Source organism: Colias philodice, chromosome 11 (genome assembly GCF_061535455.1).
Source record: "Colias philodice isolate Cphi_HAF_F1 chromosome 11, ilColPhil1 Martin Lab GWU primary, whole genome shotgun sequence".
NCBI lineage: Eukaryota > Metazoa > Arthropoda > Insecta > Lepidoptera > Pieridae > Colias > Colias philodice.
In genome coordinates this window covers 4776883-4797136 of record NC_143096.1, presented here as the reverse complement: position 1 = coordinate 4797136, position 20254 = coordinate 4776883, and the positions used below count along the sequence as shown (strand labels likewise).

The 20254-nt window shown below is 32.6% G+C and overlaps 1 protein-coding gene across 2 annotated transcripts in view; it reads left to right on the top strand.

The window, feature by feature from the left end:
- The first annotated feature begins 223 nt into the window (after positions 1-223).
- LOC149484540 (protein FAM107B) overlaps positions 224-20254 on the top strand; it is a 32463-nt gene continuing 12432 nt past the window's right edge. The window contains exons 1-2 of one of the 2 annotated variants that reach the window (XM_089700747.1): positions 224-396; positions 18265-18466. In XM_089700747.1, the coding sequence (XP_089556873.1) occupies positions 18342-18466 (125 nt within the window). In that variant the 5' untranslated portion in view covers positions 224-396; positions 18265-18341. Of the gene's footprint in view, positions 397-2974; positions 3043-18264; positions 18467-20254 lie in introns of those variants that run through there. The other variant, XM_089700748.1, reaches the window with a different exon arrangement.

The window sequence follows — 20254 nt, the reverse complement described above, 5'->3', positions numbered from 1 at the left end:
TTGTCAAAGGTGACATTAATTTATAATTTTTATATCCATACAAAAAATCTATATTATGAATTATAATATTAATCATAATTATAGAGAAAATTTAAATAATTCCCACAAATAAAAGTGAGAAACAAATATAACGAAATAAAAAATTAACTTTGTTAAATATGCATATGAGAACAATTTTTTCAATGGGCAACTCGGTTACCAAAATTGCGCGCGCTTCCATTCAGGGAAGTTTGTTTATCAATCAAACCGGGGTTTTAGAGCGTCGTGTATAGTGTTGTCGAGCGAAATTTTATTCAAGACGCGTAAATTGCTTTTCGGTGATAACTGATATTGTTTTCTTGAGAAAGGAGTATCACGTGGTATTGCTACATCACATAGTCTTCTCTGTATTTTAAGGTAAGTGATTTACAGTATTGGCTTCTAAAAACAGTTAAACTTGTTTTGGTGTGAATGGTTTTATAGGGTCGATTACGTTCGTAGAATATTATTACATACAATTTTTTTAAATCCAAATTCACTTTTAATTCTATTCTTCATGTTGGCATTTATCTAAACAACGGATAGATATTATTAATAGTACCTATATTCGAACATAATGTTAAACTACGTGAAGAGGAAGGATCTTATCAATTTGAACAATAATAATTAATTATTATTACTTTAGAAACATTCATAAATGAGTATTGTATTGCTATTTGCTATGTTAGTTGCTTATACTCGTTATTGTCTTCTCTTTGCTAAATATATTTAGGTAAAATTATGTACTACGATTAGAATTTATAAATTTTACTTCCTGTCAACGTAAATTATTACAAAAAAAATTAAAGTAGGTAGGTAGGTATATATTTATATGTTATGTTTCGCGGATTTCCTTTGTTTGCACTTTGGTAGCAGCACGCAATAGTCACAATATACCTACCAACCTAGGTAATTATTAGATTCTTTATAACAATTGTAGCGAACAATATACGGCAATCTATAAACATACTCAATTAATTTTAATATAACATATTTTCAACAGTTGCAGTAGGATCAATGTTAGCTAGGACGTGTAATTATAGAGAAAATGACGTTGAATTGTCGAAGAAACACGTGTTGATTGTCATATCATTATTCATTACAATAATTGTTAAAACGCAGTTTCGTGATCATTATTTATTCAGTTCATATTTCACAAATACATGAACTAGGTACTACACCGTACGTATACTCATCCATTCATACCTACTTTTTTAAATACATATTATGAATATGATATATAATAAACTACAATAGGTAGGTATGTAGATAATAGATATTTATTTTCTGACGATTTTGGGTAGGTCAGTACTCAGTACCATACTCGGGTATCGAGCATTTAGGTATGATATTATAATTTATAATACCTAGGTATATTTCAAGCAACTAAAGAAGCAAATTATGATTTTAATAAAATAAAATAAGTAAATTATATAACATGTGTACAGAATACAGATGTAATTTTATTACAATAGTACAATAATAGCTTTCCGCCAGCTGCTTCGCCCGCGTATTCAAAGAAAAATCCACATAGTTCCCGTTCCCGTGGGATTTCTGGGATAAACCTATTCTATGTCCTTTCTCAGGTCTCAAGCTATATCCGTATCAATTTTGAAGTAAATCCATGCGGTTCTTTTTGAGTTTAGCCTGGACATACAAACAGACAAAAATTCTAAAAACTATATTTTTGGCTTCGATATCGATTGTAGATCGCGCCACAAGTAGGTATTCTTTAAAAAAAATATTCAATGTAAAGTTTTGACTTTCCTATGATTTTATTATTTCATATTTGTATAGATAATACTCGAAGAAAGTATAAGAATGTATTAATACGTGTGGTCATGATTTATTTTTCATTCTCCAAGTCAGCTGTATAATAAAATATGTACTTAGACATTCAGTAGATATAGTATATATTATGTTAAGTGGCTTAACATTTCATCGCGACCTGCAATTACCGTTGACCCGTACTGTCACATAAGAGAAAGAATATTAAAATCTTAGAAGTACATAATATTCTCGACGTAACAAACTATGTAGTTTCGTTGAATTTTCATTTTCCATTACATATTGCACGTACTAGGTACCTAAAACATATTTAACCATTTGTAAAATGTTTTTGCATAGCACAAAAAAACGGAGGTTCTTAATTCCCTTTCACCCAAAACGGTGCCATAGAGGTTTCCATGTAATATCTATATCGTCATTCATTAAAAAAAAATATATACATATTTGTTTATTAACTTTGTTCTACTACCTACTTAGTAAAGCGTGGAATGTAAATAATTACCAGTAACAATTTTAGATATTGTTTGATAGTAATTGCGTCACATAAGACTGTACAAATATTTCCTATCCTATAGTAATTAGTAATGCTTATTATTACTTTTAAAAATAATGATTCATCTTCCTTGTATTGGTGACCATGCTTTATCGGTTACAAAATTTCATACGTCGGAAGTCCGCTCTCATTTTTTAGGATAAGAATAATAAATAGCGTAACAATAAGCAATTTATGAAAATATAGAAAACCAAATCCGATTACCTTATATTTTCTTTCTAATAACACCTAGTTTTGTAAAGTGAGTGTAAGCGTATTTAAAGGTCGAAATGGTTCTCGTGTCAGCTCATAATCCAAACAATATTATAAGCCGGTTAAGGTCTTGTGGCCTATATCTATCTCATATTACCTGCGCAGTGGGACAGGTAATCCTGTTAGGCGACCGTGACACGCTGCTTGGTTCGCCAGTCTGTGAGCCATCGGTCAGTTTTGTTCGTGCTGCATCCGTATAGCAATGTGCGAAGCGAGAACTCGTAAAGCGGCACCTGCCATACAAGAAATGCTCGCCGTCTACGAAAACGGTATATCTAAGAATATAAATAATCACCATCCCCTAGAACGCCGTCTCACCGGTCACCGCACGTTACCTGATATGGACAGTTTACGATCGAAAGTGTCCTAGCCTGTTCATACATAATTGTGGCGCTGTGCATTCATTTGGAAGTGCGTTTCACTACATATAGGTAGTTGTCATTTAACACACGTGTTGGTAGCGAGTTAAACAAAAGAACTTATGGTCAGGTGCTTTCACGGTCCATGATTATGATATTCGAGCGTTGTGACATACTGCGCCATCCTCTACCGCTACATGATACCCGTAGTTGTGTTTGTCCTTGCACCTTTCAGTCCATTATTTATAGGGCATGCAGAACCGAGTCCGGTTCTAAGTTTCTGAAACCCGGTTCCAAATCGAGCTCAGAACCGGGTAGAACCGGGTTACCCGGTTCTTCGGAAAAAAATACGAAATTAAACAAAAGTAACTGTAAAAGTACCTGATGGGCCTTTTATTTTACGCGGCTTGTGTCTTATTTTATTAAATTAGTAAAGAAACAAAATTTCAATACTTCTCTTTATTTATCAGTCTTATAAAAGTACCTTGTTATCATAATATCACATATAAACTTAAACCTTATTTATTAATTGCAAACTGTTAAGCAAAAAACTGGCCAAGTGCGAGTCGGACTCGCGCTCCGAGGGCTCCGAACAAACCTATTTTTTATAATGTTGTAACTTAAAAATTTATGTTTCTAGCAATTTTTCGTTTACCTGTGTTATAAGACGTTACTTTTACCAAATTTAAAGGCTCTGTGTTCATGAAAAGTACCCAGCTGTAGGTTTTGAGTCCCATGCGAACGTCGAAATTTGCGAAAATTTTCAGCATTTACGGCTGTACTTTTGATGCGTTGGCTTGTGAGTTTGATTTTTTCACATAAAATTGACCGAAGACTTGAGTATGTATTCGATATAAATTTCAGCTTGATACCAAAAACAAAAACATGACTGGATCATTAAATGAAACAGTAAAATCAACAGCTTTTCAATTTCACGACAAATCTAATAAAAATATTTCTCTAGCCTAATTTTTGTCATTTTCGAAGCTTAATTTTTTTTTTGGTAATACAACCGTAGGAAACTTATAGCATCTAAGGTTAGACAACCAATCAGAGCCACGCTTGAGGCATGGCACGAAAATTCGCGATGCACGTGAGTCTGACGTTGCCAGATACAATAAATTTGTTAAAATAATGCAGCAAAATATAAATAATACTTTATATTTTAATATTTTGTTCGGAACCGGGAGAACCGGGTTTCATACTATTCAGACCCGGTTCTCAAGATCATCAAAAAACCCGGGTTTACCCGGGTTTTTCGGAACCGGGTAAACCCGGGTGCATGCCCTAATTATTTAGATCTTTCTTTTGACGTGGCCTATTTTTACTTACAACACATATATGTTTAAATGTTATCAAGTTACCTAATTAATTATTTTTTGTGATATCCACGTCGCGTCGTCGTGACTCGAGAGTCATAATTCTTATAAAGCGACCGTTGTTTGTAACTCTACACAAAACTACAAAGTAAGCTTATCAAATGAATATTTAGGAAGTCTGCAGCATAATATAGGGAGTGCGTTTGTCGGCAACATCCCTCATTAGCTTTGTTGTTGGTTGCATAATGGCTAGTTGTTCACACACCATCTCAACAGTCATTAACGTCCATTAGCTAAACATTAGATATATGTGAATGTAAAGTAATTTTAAATTATGTTAAATGCTTTGCAAGTAAGCACAATAAACACGTTATTATTATTATTGATTAAATTATAATAATGTATAAAAAAGTGCTTATCCACCATCCACCGGTCGATTTAAATTATAACTGTTCAATAAATAAATAAAAATCGCAGTATTCTATAAAAAAATAATTTGGAAAATCCAAAAGTGCACGCCTCATAATTTTTTTTTAATAAATATTTATTAATTATTATTTTTGTTTATTTAATAACAATTAAACCACATCGAATCAGACCCTGAAAAATGAAAGGGTTCTATTCCTGAGCATACTCAAGCGTAAGAGAAAAAAAAAGACTCGATTAGTAAAGTATTTCGGTCGCTATCGTGTTAACAAGAAAAAGGATCCGCACATACAGACACACGGACGTCCAAGACAGAACTTTTTTAAACTGTTTTTTAACTAGTTTAAATAACAAAAATGACATCAAAAATATCATGAACGTTAAAAATAGTGTTTTTTCTTAATATGTGTGTGTATGTATTATCTTACAAGTGCAATGTATGATACATAAAGACATTTTAAGTTTGAAAAATCAGATGTTTTGCGCGAAGTGACAGTAGTACCCACCTCAACGCTTCGCTTATGAGGCGTGCAAAAGTTTTAAAGAGCTCTAGAATTTTCATAATAATCCCCTAGAATTTTGCTTGTGAAGCGAATAGGATTGTGTGTATTCAAATTCATGCTGCTCGTGTGTATTCAGAGTACATTTCTCAATGAAAAATTAAATCCCGTATGCAATTTTAAAGAAGTTTTATGTTTCTTTGTATACAGTGCGGTAAATAATGTTCATGGAATAGTATTTAACGTGTCGCAATGCGGTACAACAGTTATATTTTTGTGTTTGCATGTAAGGCACGAGGTGCATTACGTATGCGCGCCATAGCATTTGGCACTGCACTCGGTAGAGATAGGGATCGTAGGATAAGCGCGCGCTGGGTGGCTCCTCACTGCCCATACGCACCTTACTGCACTTTGCATAATGCTTTCAACTCATACATATTCATTTTACAGTATCGTATCAATATAGAATGTCCGCATTCAGTATTCAATAATCGGACGGTCATATTGTCCGATAGAAAGGCACAATTTGAAGCAACATGCGGCTAGGATAGTAATTAAATATTATTAACCGTTAAATAATCGAATAACTTATACTAAATTTCAATCAGAGAGGTTAATTTATCGAAACATTTTAACAGTATTAATTATTGTGATTAATTCATACGGGGGTTAATTAGCTTTCTATCGAGACGTGATAGAGATCGTATCGTACCTATAATATTTGTATTCGAGTCGCTTGTTAAGTTTTGATCTACAGCTTACCGCACACGTTGCATTTACGTTTATTTTAGAAAAGTACAGATGGATAATGTATTGTGAAGAAAGTGGTGGAATTGTCGTCTTACGACATGACTGTTACGCGTTTTGTCGTAATTCTTCATGAGAGCGAAGCGAAACAGCTATTTGAGATAATCGCGCCGTTTATACAAACCTGTTGTTTTATATTTTGGTAAATTACGACTGTCGCTCGACCACAGCTCTCGACAATTATCACTTGGTTTTGTTAAGTGTATATGAGCACGTATGAGAAAAGAGAAAAATTTAAGTTAAGGGGGCGCATAAAGCAAAATAACCAATCTTCTATTAGATGATACGTGTAATATGCAAGACCAAATCTAAAAAATAAAATATATATATCAAACTAGATGATATGTTCAACGATACTGTTTAATCAAAAACATAAAATATTAAAATTTACTCGATAAAAAAAAATCACCAAGTTAGCTCTAATTTTCACACTTTTACGTTTTCTACTTGACATGGTAATACCTACTTATTATGATTTTTTTTTTCATAAACAATTATATTAAAACATTTGCAAGATATTTGTCAGAGCATTTTGTGTAATTACTTTTAGTTTTGGTTTTATCTGCGATAAACCACTTTTGGCGCTCTTTTTTTCTCGAGATAAACGTTTGATTTTGTCACGATAAAAGTGTGTTGTGTGCATGGGGTGATTAAATATTTTTTTTTATGTAGATAATTATAAAATGTGTGTATGATATGTGGTTATTTTCACACAGTTAAACTTACAGGTGAAAGTTCAGGTTTAGTTTAGTTAAAGATTTAGATTTGTCGTGCAAATAATACGTGTAACATATTATGTAACTTTTAATCAAATGAAAATTTTTTTAAAATATGTGTCATGAAATTTGATTCGCTTACATAATAATTTCATAGATAGCTCCTATTGTTGACTAATGAATTAACCGTTTCGTCATTTAGGAAGCTGTTCCAATTTTTGGTGGAAATATTTTATTGCAATACCTAATTATTTGATGAATTGAGATTTCACAATAAAACTTCATCTTTTCAAATTTCAGATTTACCTAACTACTCGAATGTGAATACATTAATTTAATTTTTAGTATATTAAGGGTGCGTAATTTTTTTTTATTCAACATTTAAATTATGAGTAGGTAGGTATAATGTAAAATAATAAACCACCATTTCAACGTACGTATTCTACCCTAATTACTCTGTCTTCGCTAATTAACGTAAGTGCAGAAAAAAGTCCTGCAAAAGTGAATTTACAACAAACGTTAAAAAATGTATACCTAACACCGAAATATTGACCTAAAAATAAATTCGCGTTGCATTTTTACACGTGGGACTTTTAGCCTTAATAAGGTGCTTTACGCAAGTATCACTTTCCGAGTGGGGCTTCCGCTGTAAGAAAGTCCTTGAGCACGAATTTTTGGCAGGATAGAAGTACTTCGAGGGGCTTTGTCGAGGCGATTAATCTAAATCTTCATGCCTTACGTAACCTATTGTTTTATAATTTTTAAATTTTTGAGTAAATTTTATTAATAATACTTTTTGTGGAATATCTTTAGGTAAGTACTTATATATTTTTTCAAGTCACATTATATCGAAATCCTTCCAAATCATTCAAAAGTATTTAATAACATTTTTGTATGAGTATATTTGTCACATGGTATGTACTTACTCAAACCTAGATTTTCTGTAATAATATTATTATTTTCGTACTTATCAATAAACATGTTTTATAATGTTGTTTATTTTTTATGTTTAAGTAGGAAACTTAATTGTTCAAAGATACTCATACATTTTAAACGGCTCGCAATTTGAGTGTAGGTACTCTCATTTGATACGCATATTACGTAAATGTCACATGTGAAAAATGAAGTAAATTCATAAACATTGGGCGGGCAAGTAGGCCGGGAGGAAAGCTTCGTCTGCCTTAGGTCATCGCCCCCTGCCATGCCCGTGAACGCGTAAGGGATGATCTTGTGTTATCGATACTCTTTATAATTTACACATCGATTACGGGAACGCATCCTTATAATTTGTCAATTATTAATTAACGTTGATTATTATATTAAATATGTTGTATTATTTTATAAGCATATATTTTATGTTTTGGTCACTTATTGTCATCACACAGTTTTCGTGTACTGGACTATCCGTTGTTGTTAGTGACAATTTACAAATTAATTGATTTGGTGCAAAAAACTTACTAAGCAGTATTCATAATTTCATAGCATACTAAGAAAAAATACAGACAGTATAAAATTCAATGTGAAAGAAGATTACAAGTAGACCGTATGTATCCTTGTGTTATGCAAGATGGATACGATAACCCTTTCATATTCACAACCCCCGTTCATTAGCTTTCATTTGTAGTTGCAATTTGTGTTTGGAACTTGATACGATATTCGTTACTACCTCACACTGATTTCGATCTTTTAAAACCTTCATTTTAATGACATAGAGTCCATAGGGAACATTTTAATTGGAAAACATGAAGCGTCATAAGAACTGACCAAATAGTCATTAAAACGAATAACAATTGAGACCATTAAAATTTAGAATATCTTCTCTCACTTCCCTCACTATTTCTTAAGAAACTTGCTTAGCGTTCTAGACAACCGTCTAGAGTAGTGTCCACATTTTCTAGAACTATGAATGAATGCGTATAACAGGACAATTTCTCACAGCTAGGGCATGCACCCGGGTTTACCCGGTTCCGAAAAACCCGGGTAAACCCGGGTTTTTTGATGATCTTGAGAACCGGGTCTGAATAGTATGAAACCCGGTTCTCCCGGTTCCGACCAAAATATTCAAATATAAAGTTTTATTTATATTTTGCTGCATTATTTTAACAAATTTATTCTATCTGGCAACGTCAGACTCACCTGCATCGCGAATTTTCGTGCCACGCCTCAAGCGTGGCTTTGATTGGTTGTCTAACCTTAGATGCTATAAGTTTCCTACGGTTGTATTACCAAAAAAAAAAATTAGGCTTCGAAAATGACAAAAATTAGGCTACTGAAATATTTTTATTAGATTTGTCGTGAATTTGAAAAGCTGTTGATTTTACTGTTTCATATAATGATCCAGTAATGTTTTTATTTTTGGTATCAAGCTGAAATTTAAATCTAATACTCAAGTCTTTGGTCCCTTGATGCTGTGAAAAAGTCAAACTCACAAGCCAACGCATCAAAAGATACAGCCGTAAATGCTGAAAATTTTCGCAAATTTCGACATTCGCATGGGACTCAAAACCTACAGGGTACCTCTCATGAACACAGAGCCTTTAAATTTGGTAACAGTAACGTCTTATAACACAGACAAAGGAAAAATTGCTAGAAACATAAATTTTAAAGTTACAACATTATAAAAAATAGGTTTGTTCGGAGCCCTCGGAGCGCGAGTCCGACTCGCACTTGGCCTTTTGCTTTACAGTTTGCAGTTTATGAATAAGGTTTAAGTTAATAATATGTGATATTATGATAACAAGGTACTTTGATAATAAAGAGAAGTATTGAAATTTTGTTTCTTTATTAATTTAATAAAATAAGACACAAGCCGCGTAAAATAAAAGGCCCATCAGGTACTTTAACAGTTACTTTTGTTTAATTTCGTATTTTTTTCCGAGTATTATAAAAGAACCGGGTAACCCGGTTCTACCCGGTTCTGAGGTCGATTTGGAACCGGGTTTCAGAAACTTGGAACCGGACTCGGTTCTGCATGCCCTACTCACAGCGTGACAAGAGCTTTGTGAAAATACAGCTATATGAAAAGCTCTAAAATGAACATGCATACGTGAAATTAAAAGTTCTGTGACCCTGTCGACATACCTCGTTACTAATTTGATTTTATGTGCGAAAAACGTTTACACGCAACATTTCGTAAATAACAGTAATTTGTTAATGAAGAGTGATTTTGTTGTTTTAATAATATTACAGCTAGTACCAAATTGGACGTACGTGTTTAATTACATACAGTTGTCTTTAAAATTAATGATACATGTTTTGAATAGAAAACGAAGAATACTATAAATATTAATAAGTATAACAGTGTTTTCTAATATTATGATGTACCAATATACAGTTCAAATCTATGATTTCGGTTATTCAATTTAACTTTATCATTTAATTGTGCTATTTTTATAAAACTCTACGTTTTTAGCACATGTACACCACGTATTAATAAAAACTGATAAGGTTTATCAGCAGATGACCTTTGTCTTATTAGCATTATCTTTATAGAAAAAAAAACGATTATCAATTATTAGTTTATTATCATAGAAAAAACAGGACTGTAGCATTATTTCTAAATGAATATGTATGTTGTACATACACTTATCTCCCGTCTGTTATCATCTCATGTATGCAACAAGATAATAAGCACCACTTCACCTCTATTACGTAATCAAGTGTAATCCTTCAAGAGAAAATAGTTTGCGCATTAAATTATCTAAACGTCATTAATACATGTCAATATAATTAAAATTGTAGGTAAATGATTTGTAGTTAGCTTACGTAATGCCTTTTACTATTTATTCTATAAACGCATTAAATATTGCGTAGCGGCTTGCTGCTTTTGCATTAAACATAAGTTATTTAAGAATACTTACGTTTATCTTTATTACGTATGTGTAACATCTGCAACGAGAAAACTAGTTGAAATTGTTTCATTTTTTAATGAATTCTATTGAAGAACCAAATTAATAAATCTCTTATTGTTTATGCAATAGTTGTTCTATATTTTTAAAATATATAACTTAATTAATCAAAAACCATAAAGTATGATAATTCAGGAATTATTAAAAAAAAAACAGGACTGGGAAAATGCATTGAAAAGTCCCGTTCTTATCTTCATTATAATAATTGTTTTACAATTTGTAGCGTAACTTCTGTAAGCTGTTTGTGTTATTTGCTAGTCAGTGAAACATAACTATTTATTGGATATTGCACGTTATTCAAAACACTCATGGCTCATTATTGTGCACCCAAGTGTTAGTAAACGCTGGAACTGTACAAAAACGAAGCTATTGTGGGACTATTCAATACGCCTCCATTTACGTATAACACGTACTGTTTACAAATACAGGAGTTATACTGAAACGAATTGGTCGTGTTTGTTACTATGATTAATGAGGTTGGATTTTGTTGTTCTCCGGACGGTTGTTTAGAAATAATATTTCCAAACAATTCATTGTAAATGTACATTCCTAAATAGATACTCCTATTATGAATCATCGCATTGTGAAGGTATAGTTGAGTTAATTTGTCCAGATTAAATAGAATATTCCATTAGGTGCTGCTGTTTACAGGTTTACGTTACTGTATGACAAAACAGATAATAATACAAATTGGTGGTGGTCTGTCATCGTAAAATAAACGCAACCCTTCGCTACTCCCACCCTGTTATTAAACTGGACGTATTCAAATGTGACACTCCAGTGAACGCGTAAACATTCAAAAGCAAATTATTGATCAAATACTCTTTGACAATTTTATAATTTCTCACAGTGAGCCTAATTTGAATTCAATTTAACAATGCATGTTTCTCTATGAGTTTTATTGGTCTTATTAAGCTTCGTTTGCCTCTAATTACAGCTCAGGACTTCGGTTAGTGTATTTGACCTCGCCCATTGAGAGCCACGGGAAAAGTATTCAAACCATAACTGTCATCAAGTTAATAAGCGATTCGTGCTCACCCGCATGAGGAAGTGGCTTATTGATTGAACGATGTATCATCTGGGAGATTTTTATTTAAAACGTTGATGGTACTCCATCATCACCTGTTATACAATGGGTTGCTTTAAATAGTCTGAGAGGATTAACTTATTCATCAGGATCCGGAATGAAGGGAAGATATTTCAATACACCTTAAATATCAACGACTATATAGTTGTTTATCATACAAAAATTCGCTCTCATTAATATTCAACTTATGCAAATGGATAATCAGTCAAGGCTGCATTTAAATAGGGTGGGAACCCCTTTTTTAAAGTACAGTCTACAGTACACCTAACCTATCAAGGCAATCGCTTCGAGGGTGCGGTGAATTGTACATTCCTCTTAAGTGCTTCTACAAACGTTCCCCACACATTTAAATTTTATTGCCTGTAAACTCACGATCCCATTGCGTGTGTCTTAAATTTTTGAAAGCAATATTTCTTCACTTCAATTTTTATCGGCATATAAACTCGATGCGTATAGTGTGATGGTGTCTGATTCATAATGGCCGCAGAACGCGCTAACAACTGTTTTTAGGAATCCCTTGAGAATGACGCAATACAATCTGGGGCGATTGAAGCTTAAACGATAGTTTGCCCTACTTGTAATCTGTTCCCGTTAAAAATGGTACACTGAACGAAATTCTTTTATGTTCATATTATAGGTGCCTTTTATCGTTAGTTCTCCCGTATACTTTATAGTCACTTTATTGATGTCGGCTAATGAAACACCGTTATTTAGAACGTTAGCAAATCTTGCGTAACGTAGGCGACATTTAATTGATACCGGTCTAGTACGGAGCAGGGAATGTAGGGCGCATACATTATGTTAAGGAGTTCTTATGAGGTAACACCGTGACGTACAAGTTGAAAATTGCATACTGAAAACTGTAAAACAGTTCACAAGCGATACATTTTTAAGACTTTATAATTATAAATTAAAAACTGAATTAAAATTATAATTGTGTAAGTATACTTATTCCTTTTTAATGTTTAAACCTTTCTTTAAAATTTAAACTATATAATATAGGAACAAAAAATCCTTTATTTATTTTAAGATAAGTCAGAAATTCAGAATAATTTAAAAAAGTATGGTTGTCAATTAATAAATAATTAACGTGCAAATACTATGCATAAAATGCATCTATTGTAGCAAAATAAAATATAAATAAATATTCCGTTTATAAAATTATCTATAGAGAACAGAGTGTCCGTAAGTCAGGAGAGCATTTGCATATTGCAAACGATAGTAATTATAAAGCACGGGGGAGCATTAAATATTGGCTAAAGAACTTTATCTCACTATTCAGTAGGAAGATAGACTTATATTCACATGCGCTATGCTTGTTTTAATCCTACTTATTAGGAACTGTATTCATATATTTTATGTTTGTGTTACGTCTGAGTAAAGAACATGATATCATTGTTATTGTAATAATTTCTATTATGCTTAGCAGAAAACAATGCAATTTTTTTTATTAAATACACACGTTTTTGCCAACTATTGTGTGGTGTATTGTTCTACTTAAGCAACAAGCCAAATCTTTTGGGGAAAAATATGGGGTGAGCAGTTGGCAAATTAAAATGCTTGTATTGCCAACTCGACCTTTGGGGAATTGTTAGAATTATGCGGAAAACTTAAATTTTTATAAAGCCAGTGGCCTAGTATCGATATGACCAACGGAAATGAAATAGAAAATAAAAACTGCGGTGCAAATAGCAAACTCGTAAAATTGTATATTTTAAAACCACCGAGTGTTTAATTTGTCACGTAATTAAAAACTCATTTACATTACACGTAATGTGAGATATAAACTACTTTAAAGGTACACACGGAACTAAGTCTTGGCTAACCATTTTCAGAAAGTAAACGAGAAAGAGCAAGATCTTATTAATCCGACATCGACTTAAATACGATTTTAAATAAATAATCACCTGGGTTTCCAGAAAATTCTAATAAAAGAATCGCTAGGAATTATAAGAGACAATAAATTGTAATATCTCACTAAAAAGTTCAAATGAAAGACAATGAAAGCGCAGAACAAACACAGTTGAAGGTTATTCCTTTAGTATACTTATGTTACTATCTTTTCTATTCAGTGATGCTGCACTTTAGAAGATTAACGGCTTAACCTTCGAACAAACGATGACGTCAATTGTTTTCAGCAAATGAACTCGGCCTTGTCTAGCCATAAGGTTGGATGGGGATCTAAAAATACCTATAGGTTAGGGGTCAGACGTGTTACGTCAATCCTATGGATGAAACACTAACCGCAACGGTATTTGCGAAATGTTTATCTTTAGTCCTGTTAATGGATTTAAATACACTTTCGTACGTATATCAGTATCAGTTGTGGTTAATGTTTCTATCAATGAACCACAATTTGTTTTTGCTAAATAGATGAAGGATTTACCATCATGTTGCCGAAATTAGCTAAGACTGTCTACCTTTGGATTTGTTTTAAGTTTTATCTATTTTAATTTGTTTTCTCATTTATGACTTTTGTGAATTTTTATGATATTATAAATAATAATACACTAACGTTCAATGTTATTTTAAAACTTTTAATGCTTTATACTTTTCACAAAACGAATTTCACAAAAATATTGCATTGTTTGATATTGGTTTTCAGCTACACAGATCGTTTAAAATGACATTTGAAAAGGCTTTTCTTCCACTTGCGGCCAATGTCAGTGTGACCTTTATAAAAGTCTGGTTCAATAAACGCTCCCCGCCTGTGAACAAAATTATGATCTTGATATTCAAGGACATATCTCTGAACGATCTCGCTAGATATTAGATAATTATGAGATAGCATTTTCTATATTGCTTTTAAAACAACTGCATCTGCTTCCTATTGGCTATTACATAAACATAAGTTCAATACCTAAAATGGTTAAAATTGTTTATTTATGAGTGTAGCTTCAATCGTTAAAATTAACTATTAAATCTTTATGAGTCTTCAAACAAAATTTACACGGAAAACAGAAGTGTGTCGGCTAGCGATTGCGGCACGTAAAATTTTATTGTCTGTATCAAAATTCAAGGTAATATTTGAGAAATATTTTAGTTTCTGAAGTTACGAATGAACAATGGACTTGGAATTAAACAATATGTAACGTTGCTTGAGGTAGAAGACAATACAATCACGACTGACACATAACTCATATTATGTGACAAGCTCGTTTAAAATAATACTCGTTGTTGGTAGTTTAAAGCGCAGTATATCACGATTTTAATGATTTAATTTGTCAATTAAGCTTCCTCAAGTTCCGTATCGTAATGCACCGGTAGAGTGGAGTTCCATTTCCCCAGCAACACGCAATTTGCTCGATACGTGTTATTTCTTTAACAATTGTCATTTCACACCTCAGTGCGTTTACAAATGTCGGAAGAATATTGGTTACACATGACACGATCTTCAAATTTTCTGTCTAATTAAACTTTGCGATAATAACACAACAAGAGCCGTGGGTAAATGTCTGGATTTAAAGTTTAGAATTGTGGGTTAGTAAAATCAAATAATATTATAAAACACTAGCAGTCCGCCCCGGCTTCGCCCGTGGTACATATTTACGTTTTCTCTACGTAAAAACCATCCTCGTACTTCAAGGAATATAATAAAAAAAGAATTAACGAAATCGGTTCAGCCGTTCTCAAGTTATGCGCTTACCAACACATTTTGGGATTCATTTTTATATTATAGACTAGCGGTCCGCCCCGGCTTCGCCCGTGGTACATAATATTTACGTTTTCTCTACATAAGAACCATCCTCGTACTTCAAGGAATATAATAAAAAAAGAATTATCGAAATCGGTTCAGCCGTTCTCGAGTTATGCGCTTACCAACACATTTTGCGATTCATTTTTATATATAAGATTAGTGAAAACTGATATATATTTGGCTATCTTATGAGAAAAATAATATTATAAATATGATCAGAATGTAACAATTAAATTGAACTAAGAAAGGATTGAAGGAACACTTAGGGTGCACTCACACACATCAGTCACCGTCAAGTCACCGATGACTGATCGGTGACGGTTTGTGTACGTATCCACAAACACCAGTCACCGTCATGTTGTCCGTCAGTCACGTCGCCGGTTTGACTGAATCATTGAACACATACATCAGGTTAGTGAGTGATTAGACGTGTGTCACGCTAGAGAACATGTAGCAATTGACGGTAGCACGACGCTGACTGAACTGAGACGTGACGGCACCGGGTGAGTGGGGATAAAAGTATGATACATGTATGGAAAGATTATTTGACGTGCCTGACCGGGGACGTCACTGATAGATTTCGTGCCGGCGACTGTCGTGTGGGAACAGAGTCATACTAGAACTATTGATACATATTTTTTTTTAATCCTGTCCGGTGACGTGCCGTGACGGTGACTGATGTGTGTGAGTGCACCCTTATACTTGAAAATACACGAGAAGCATACAGTGTGCAGTGTTTATGGAAAATGATATGTTAATGGAAAATTTATAAGTGCAAATTAACAAATACAATACAAGTAGCATTATTAAAATAATATACTTACATAATTTATCACAAGTACTATTCAGTTCAATTATTCACTTAACATTTATTGTATTATCGAATACTCAAACGTGATAACTACTTCCTTAACAAATTTTAGATGAATCTAAAATTAATATTATTTTTCAACCTTATGTAACTGAAAGCATTAAAAATTATTTAAAATTTCATAACGTATCTAAAATTTAAGTCAATGGTCTCAATTGTTATTAGATATTTTTAATTCTCAATTTATTTTACGATAAATTATATAACTTTAAAATTTGTTTTTCTTATATAATCCAAGTAGTATTAATTATTATAAAATTGATCGTACAAATAATTTTATCGTGGGAATATTAAATAGCTATAATTTAAATTTTAATATTGTTCTTGATTATGTTATAAAACTAGTAAGGTAAAGTTTAATATTTTCAAACCTTTACAAACATTCAATCTCATAATTATTTTTAGTGCTCTGAAGTCAACAACTAAGAGATATAATAATAATAATAACACATTGTGATATTTTTTCACAATATGAATACGGAAAATTTAGTGTGCTTCGTGTTCATATTATCTTTACCTAAATCTTATCTTGTCCTCATAACCATAAAGTTTTATTATTGTCTCTATTTTGCACACTTTTATTTTCGATAGAATTTTTAAGAATACCTAATAATTTGTCATAATCGTTATTACATATTTAGTTTTTACTTATCCAAAATATAAAAATTTCTTGCATTTAAATTCAAATTCATTTATTAATTGCTTCAACAACATTACCTTTATCAATACAATCGAGAAGGGAAAACGAAACGAAGATAGAGCCTAGAAGTAAACCAAAAGCATTGGGCCCAATTTAAATTTGGTTTTCAATTTGTACCGTTAATTTTACGAAGCAGGACGAAAGGATTAAAAAATCTCATAACTTGCCGGTCTAAGTGCTAGAAACGGGGTCATGTCGAGCTATAACGAGCGGGAACGAATCGAAAATATTGCAGTGGGTAGCACACAGGTGAGCGGCACTCGTCAGGACGTTTCCCTAACTAATCCCCTGCTATTGCTTTTCAAAATTAATGAAACGAAATGAACACTCCCATTAACCTGAATATATCTCTAAAAGGTTACTTTTAACGTTGATGGATGGCTGTATGCGTGATACTTCATCTAATATCGTGAACACATGATTATGTGGATGGGTATTTTTTGTTTCTTCTTAACACGCTAAATCCTGGATGGATTATATGGCATACTTTTCATATGCCTATAGATTAGTCGGGATTAATTTATATAGGTAATGTTTTTAGTTTGTGTAGTCATGTCGTTAATTTTTGTAGTACCTAGGTTTTTAATTTTATTTATTCAGCATAATTTTTACGACTCGAGATAACCAGATATATACAGTTTACATTCGTATGTACTCGTGGAAAACCCGATGACTAGACACATTAAAAATTAAAATGCCACATATATTGCACGTTTGATGTATAGTTTTTATTTTAACGATTTTAAAGAACGAGGTAGGTAATGTAAGCGCTAATAAACGCCACGGTTAAAACTGATGATATCATCCCTGATTCATAAGATTGTTTTCATTAGGCAAGTGTTTGTTAAGTATTAAAGGTGACTGGCATTCAATACAACACATATACATATAACATACCTCAGTCTTAATTTCACAATAGTAGTTGCAATATTAAGATTGTTTTATATAAAAAGAACTAGATTACTCATTATTCATATACATATTACATACGTTGCAATTTACATATTGGTTTTTGCGCGTAATTTTATTATAATTTAATATTTAAAATCGTGTATGAATCAATATTTTTTTGTACAACCGGACTTACGTAAATCTCCGTATTCGTTTGGAAGATTTAACGTTTTTAATTTTTATATTCCTTATAATATTGTTGTCTGTATGTGTTTTGCACTATGAAACAACATTCTTGTATTATTATCTTGTCACTGCGTATACAGAAAGATCATAAAACCTAAATGCTCATAGATAATGTTTTGTCCGCAGTCGAGGCGGGCACCGTGGAGGTGGCCAGCGAGAACCTCGGTCCGGACTTGGTTTTCGAGCTGGGTGCGGACACGGACATGGTGCAGGAAGGGGCGGGCGCCGTCGGAGACGGTCTGATCACTCCCCGACGGTTGAACAACCCCTGCTTAGAGAGTCCCGTGAGAATGGACCTGCATAGAGAGCTGCTCTTCAATCAGAGGATGTGAGTATTTGAGTGCCTTTAAATAGGGGTTTTCGAGCGTTAGTTTATTGGTACAATGGGAGGAGTGTTTTACTTGTTGTTAAGTCAACGTCATTCTTTGGACGAAGAAAGAAAAAATATATACTTAATAAATAGGTATTCTCAAAATTTATTAGTCCCTTGATTTATGACTGATCATGTACCTACATGATATTGTAGAGGCATATGTAAATTTAATAATATTATGATCGTCCCTGAGAGAATATAGCATATACTCTGTTACGGGTGTGATTAAATTTTCTATTCAAATAGAATTTCATTAATGTACCTATCTTTAGAATCGCGATGCCGCGCAATTCTGCCAGGGCTTAGTTTGGAATTTATATGAATAGATATGTTATTCAGCTAGATTTCAATACTATCTTATTAAAAAGATTTGTTAGTTCTATTTATAAAAGGAGATTACGCATAGAACTTCTTGGTTGTTAGATCTGAATGTGATAAGGCACATAAACCTGACCAACGACAATGGGCAAAATCTATAAATGCACGGAACGCTAAACATTCTCATTAAAATTTTGATTGGATCCATAGTGGTTTAAGTTACGGTTAAGGATGTTCTTCCATAAATTATGAATTTGTGATAAAACAAAAAAGCTAAACAATTTTAAGCTACATTCTTATAATTTTACAACAAAAAATCTTTCATCTCTAATGGTATTCTAAGATACTATGGTTGCACGCATATTAACGGGACGACTTTGTTCGTCTCAAAAGATTATCTTACCTTAGCGGCTTTCCCTTTGAATCCCTTATCTTTATGAAGTCGCCGCGACGGTCATCACTTTAATAATAGGAATGGTCATGGCCATGTTCAAAAATCCAACGTAGACATGCTTCGAGAATTAAGTAGTGTAGATACGGAAGAAAAATGTAGATGGCTAGTCTAGCCCTATTACTCACAATGAAAAATGGAATAGACGATAATATTATGATGATAAATGTACTGTAGCGAACCGCCCCATCTTCACATGGTGTATTTATCGTTTTATTTGGAGGAAATTACAAATGTTATATCTAGTTTAATTCAGGTTTGTCATATATGGAACATTTGTATATTAAAAAAAATCTTCACCCTTATCAAGACGTAAGCTTCCTATACTCGATGCGCTCTATTATTTTCTTGTTGTTAAATTATGTCTTTAAAAGCATAACTTGCTGACAAATTATATCTTTCAAAACTGTTCAAAACGTACGTTTATGAAATAAGAGCTACTTGCCTATTTATTCGTGAAATAAATCATTTCCTTGAATATGTTAGACACGCTGATATTAGCTGATTGAGTTATGTATGCAGTATATTATCATGATATCGATACAAGGCGGCCGAGCCCAACCACACCTCAGACACGAAATCAAATAGTAGTGCGTGTCTTATTTTCTGCTTTCTTTTTAAGATATATTTTGGTACAATGAATAATAACACCTTATCTATGACTTAGAGCGAGATATAGAGACATAAATCATTGTAAGCGTGTATTTCGTAAATCATTGTATGTACTATAATAATTATAGATATTTGTTATTTTTTATTTAATCTTTGACATAATAATATTATAACTAGTGTGCGATGGTAGGAGAATATTAAAATCCGGTGAACGTACCTCATGCTTATCACAGTACTATCACATTACGTAATGTGAGAGATAATATTTACTTACGTCCCCACAAAATAACTTAGTACTTACTGCATGGTCAAAGATTATAATCAATAGACACAGCTATGTAAGTAGTTTATTTCTACGTTTT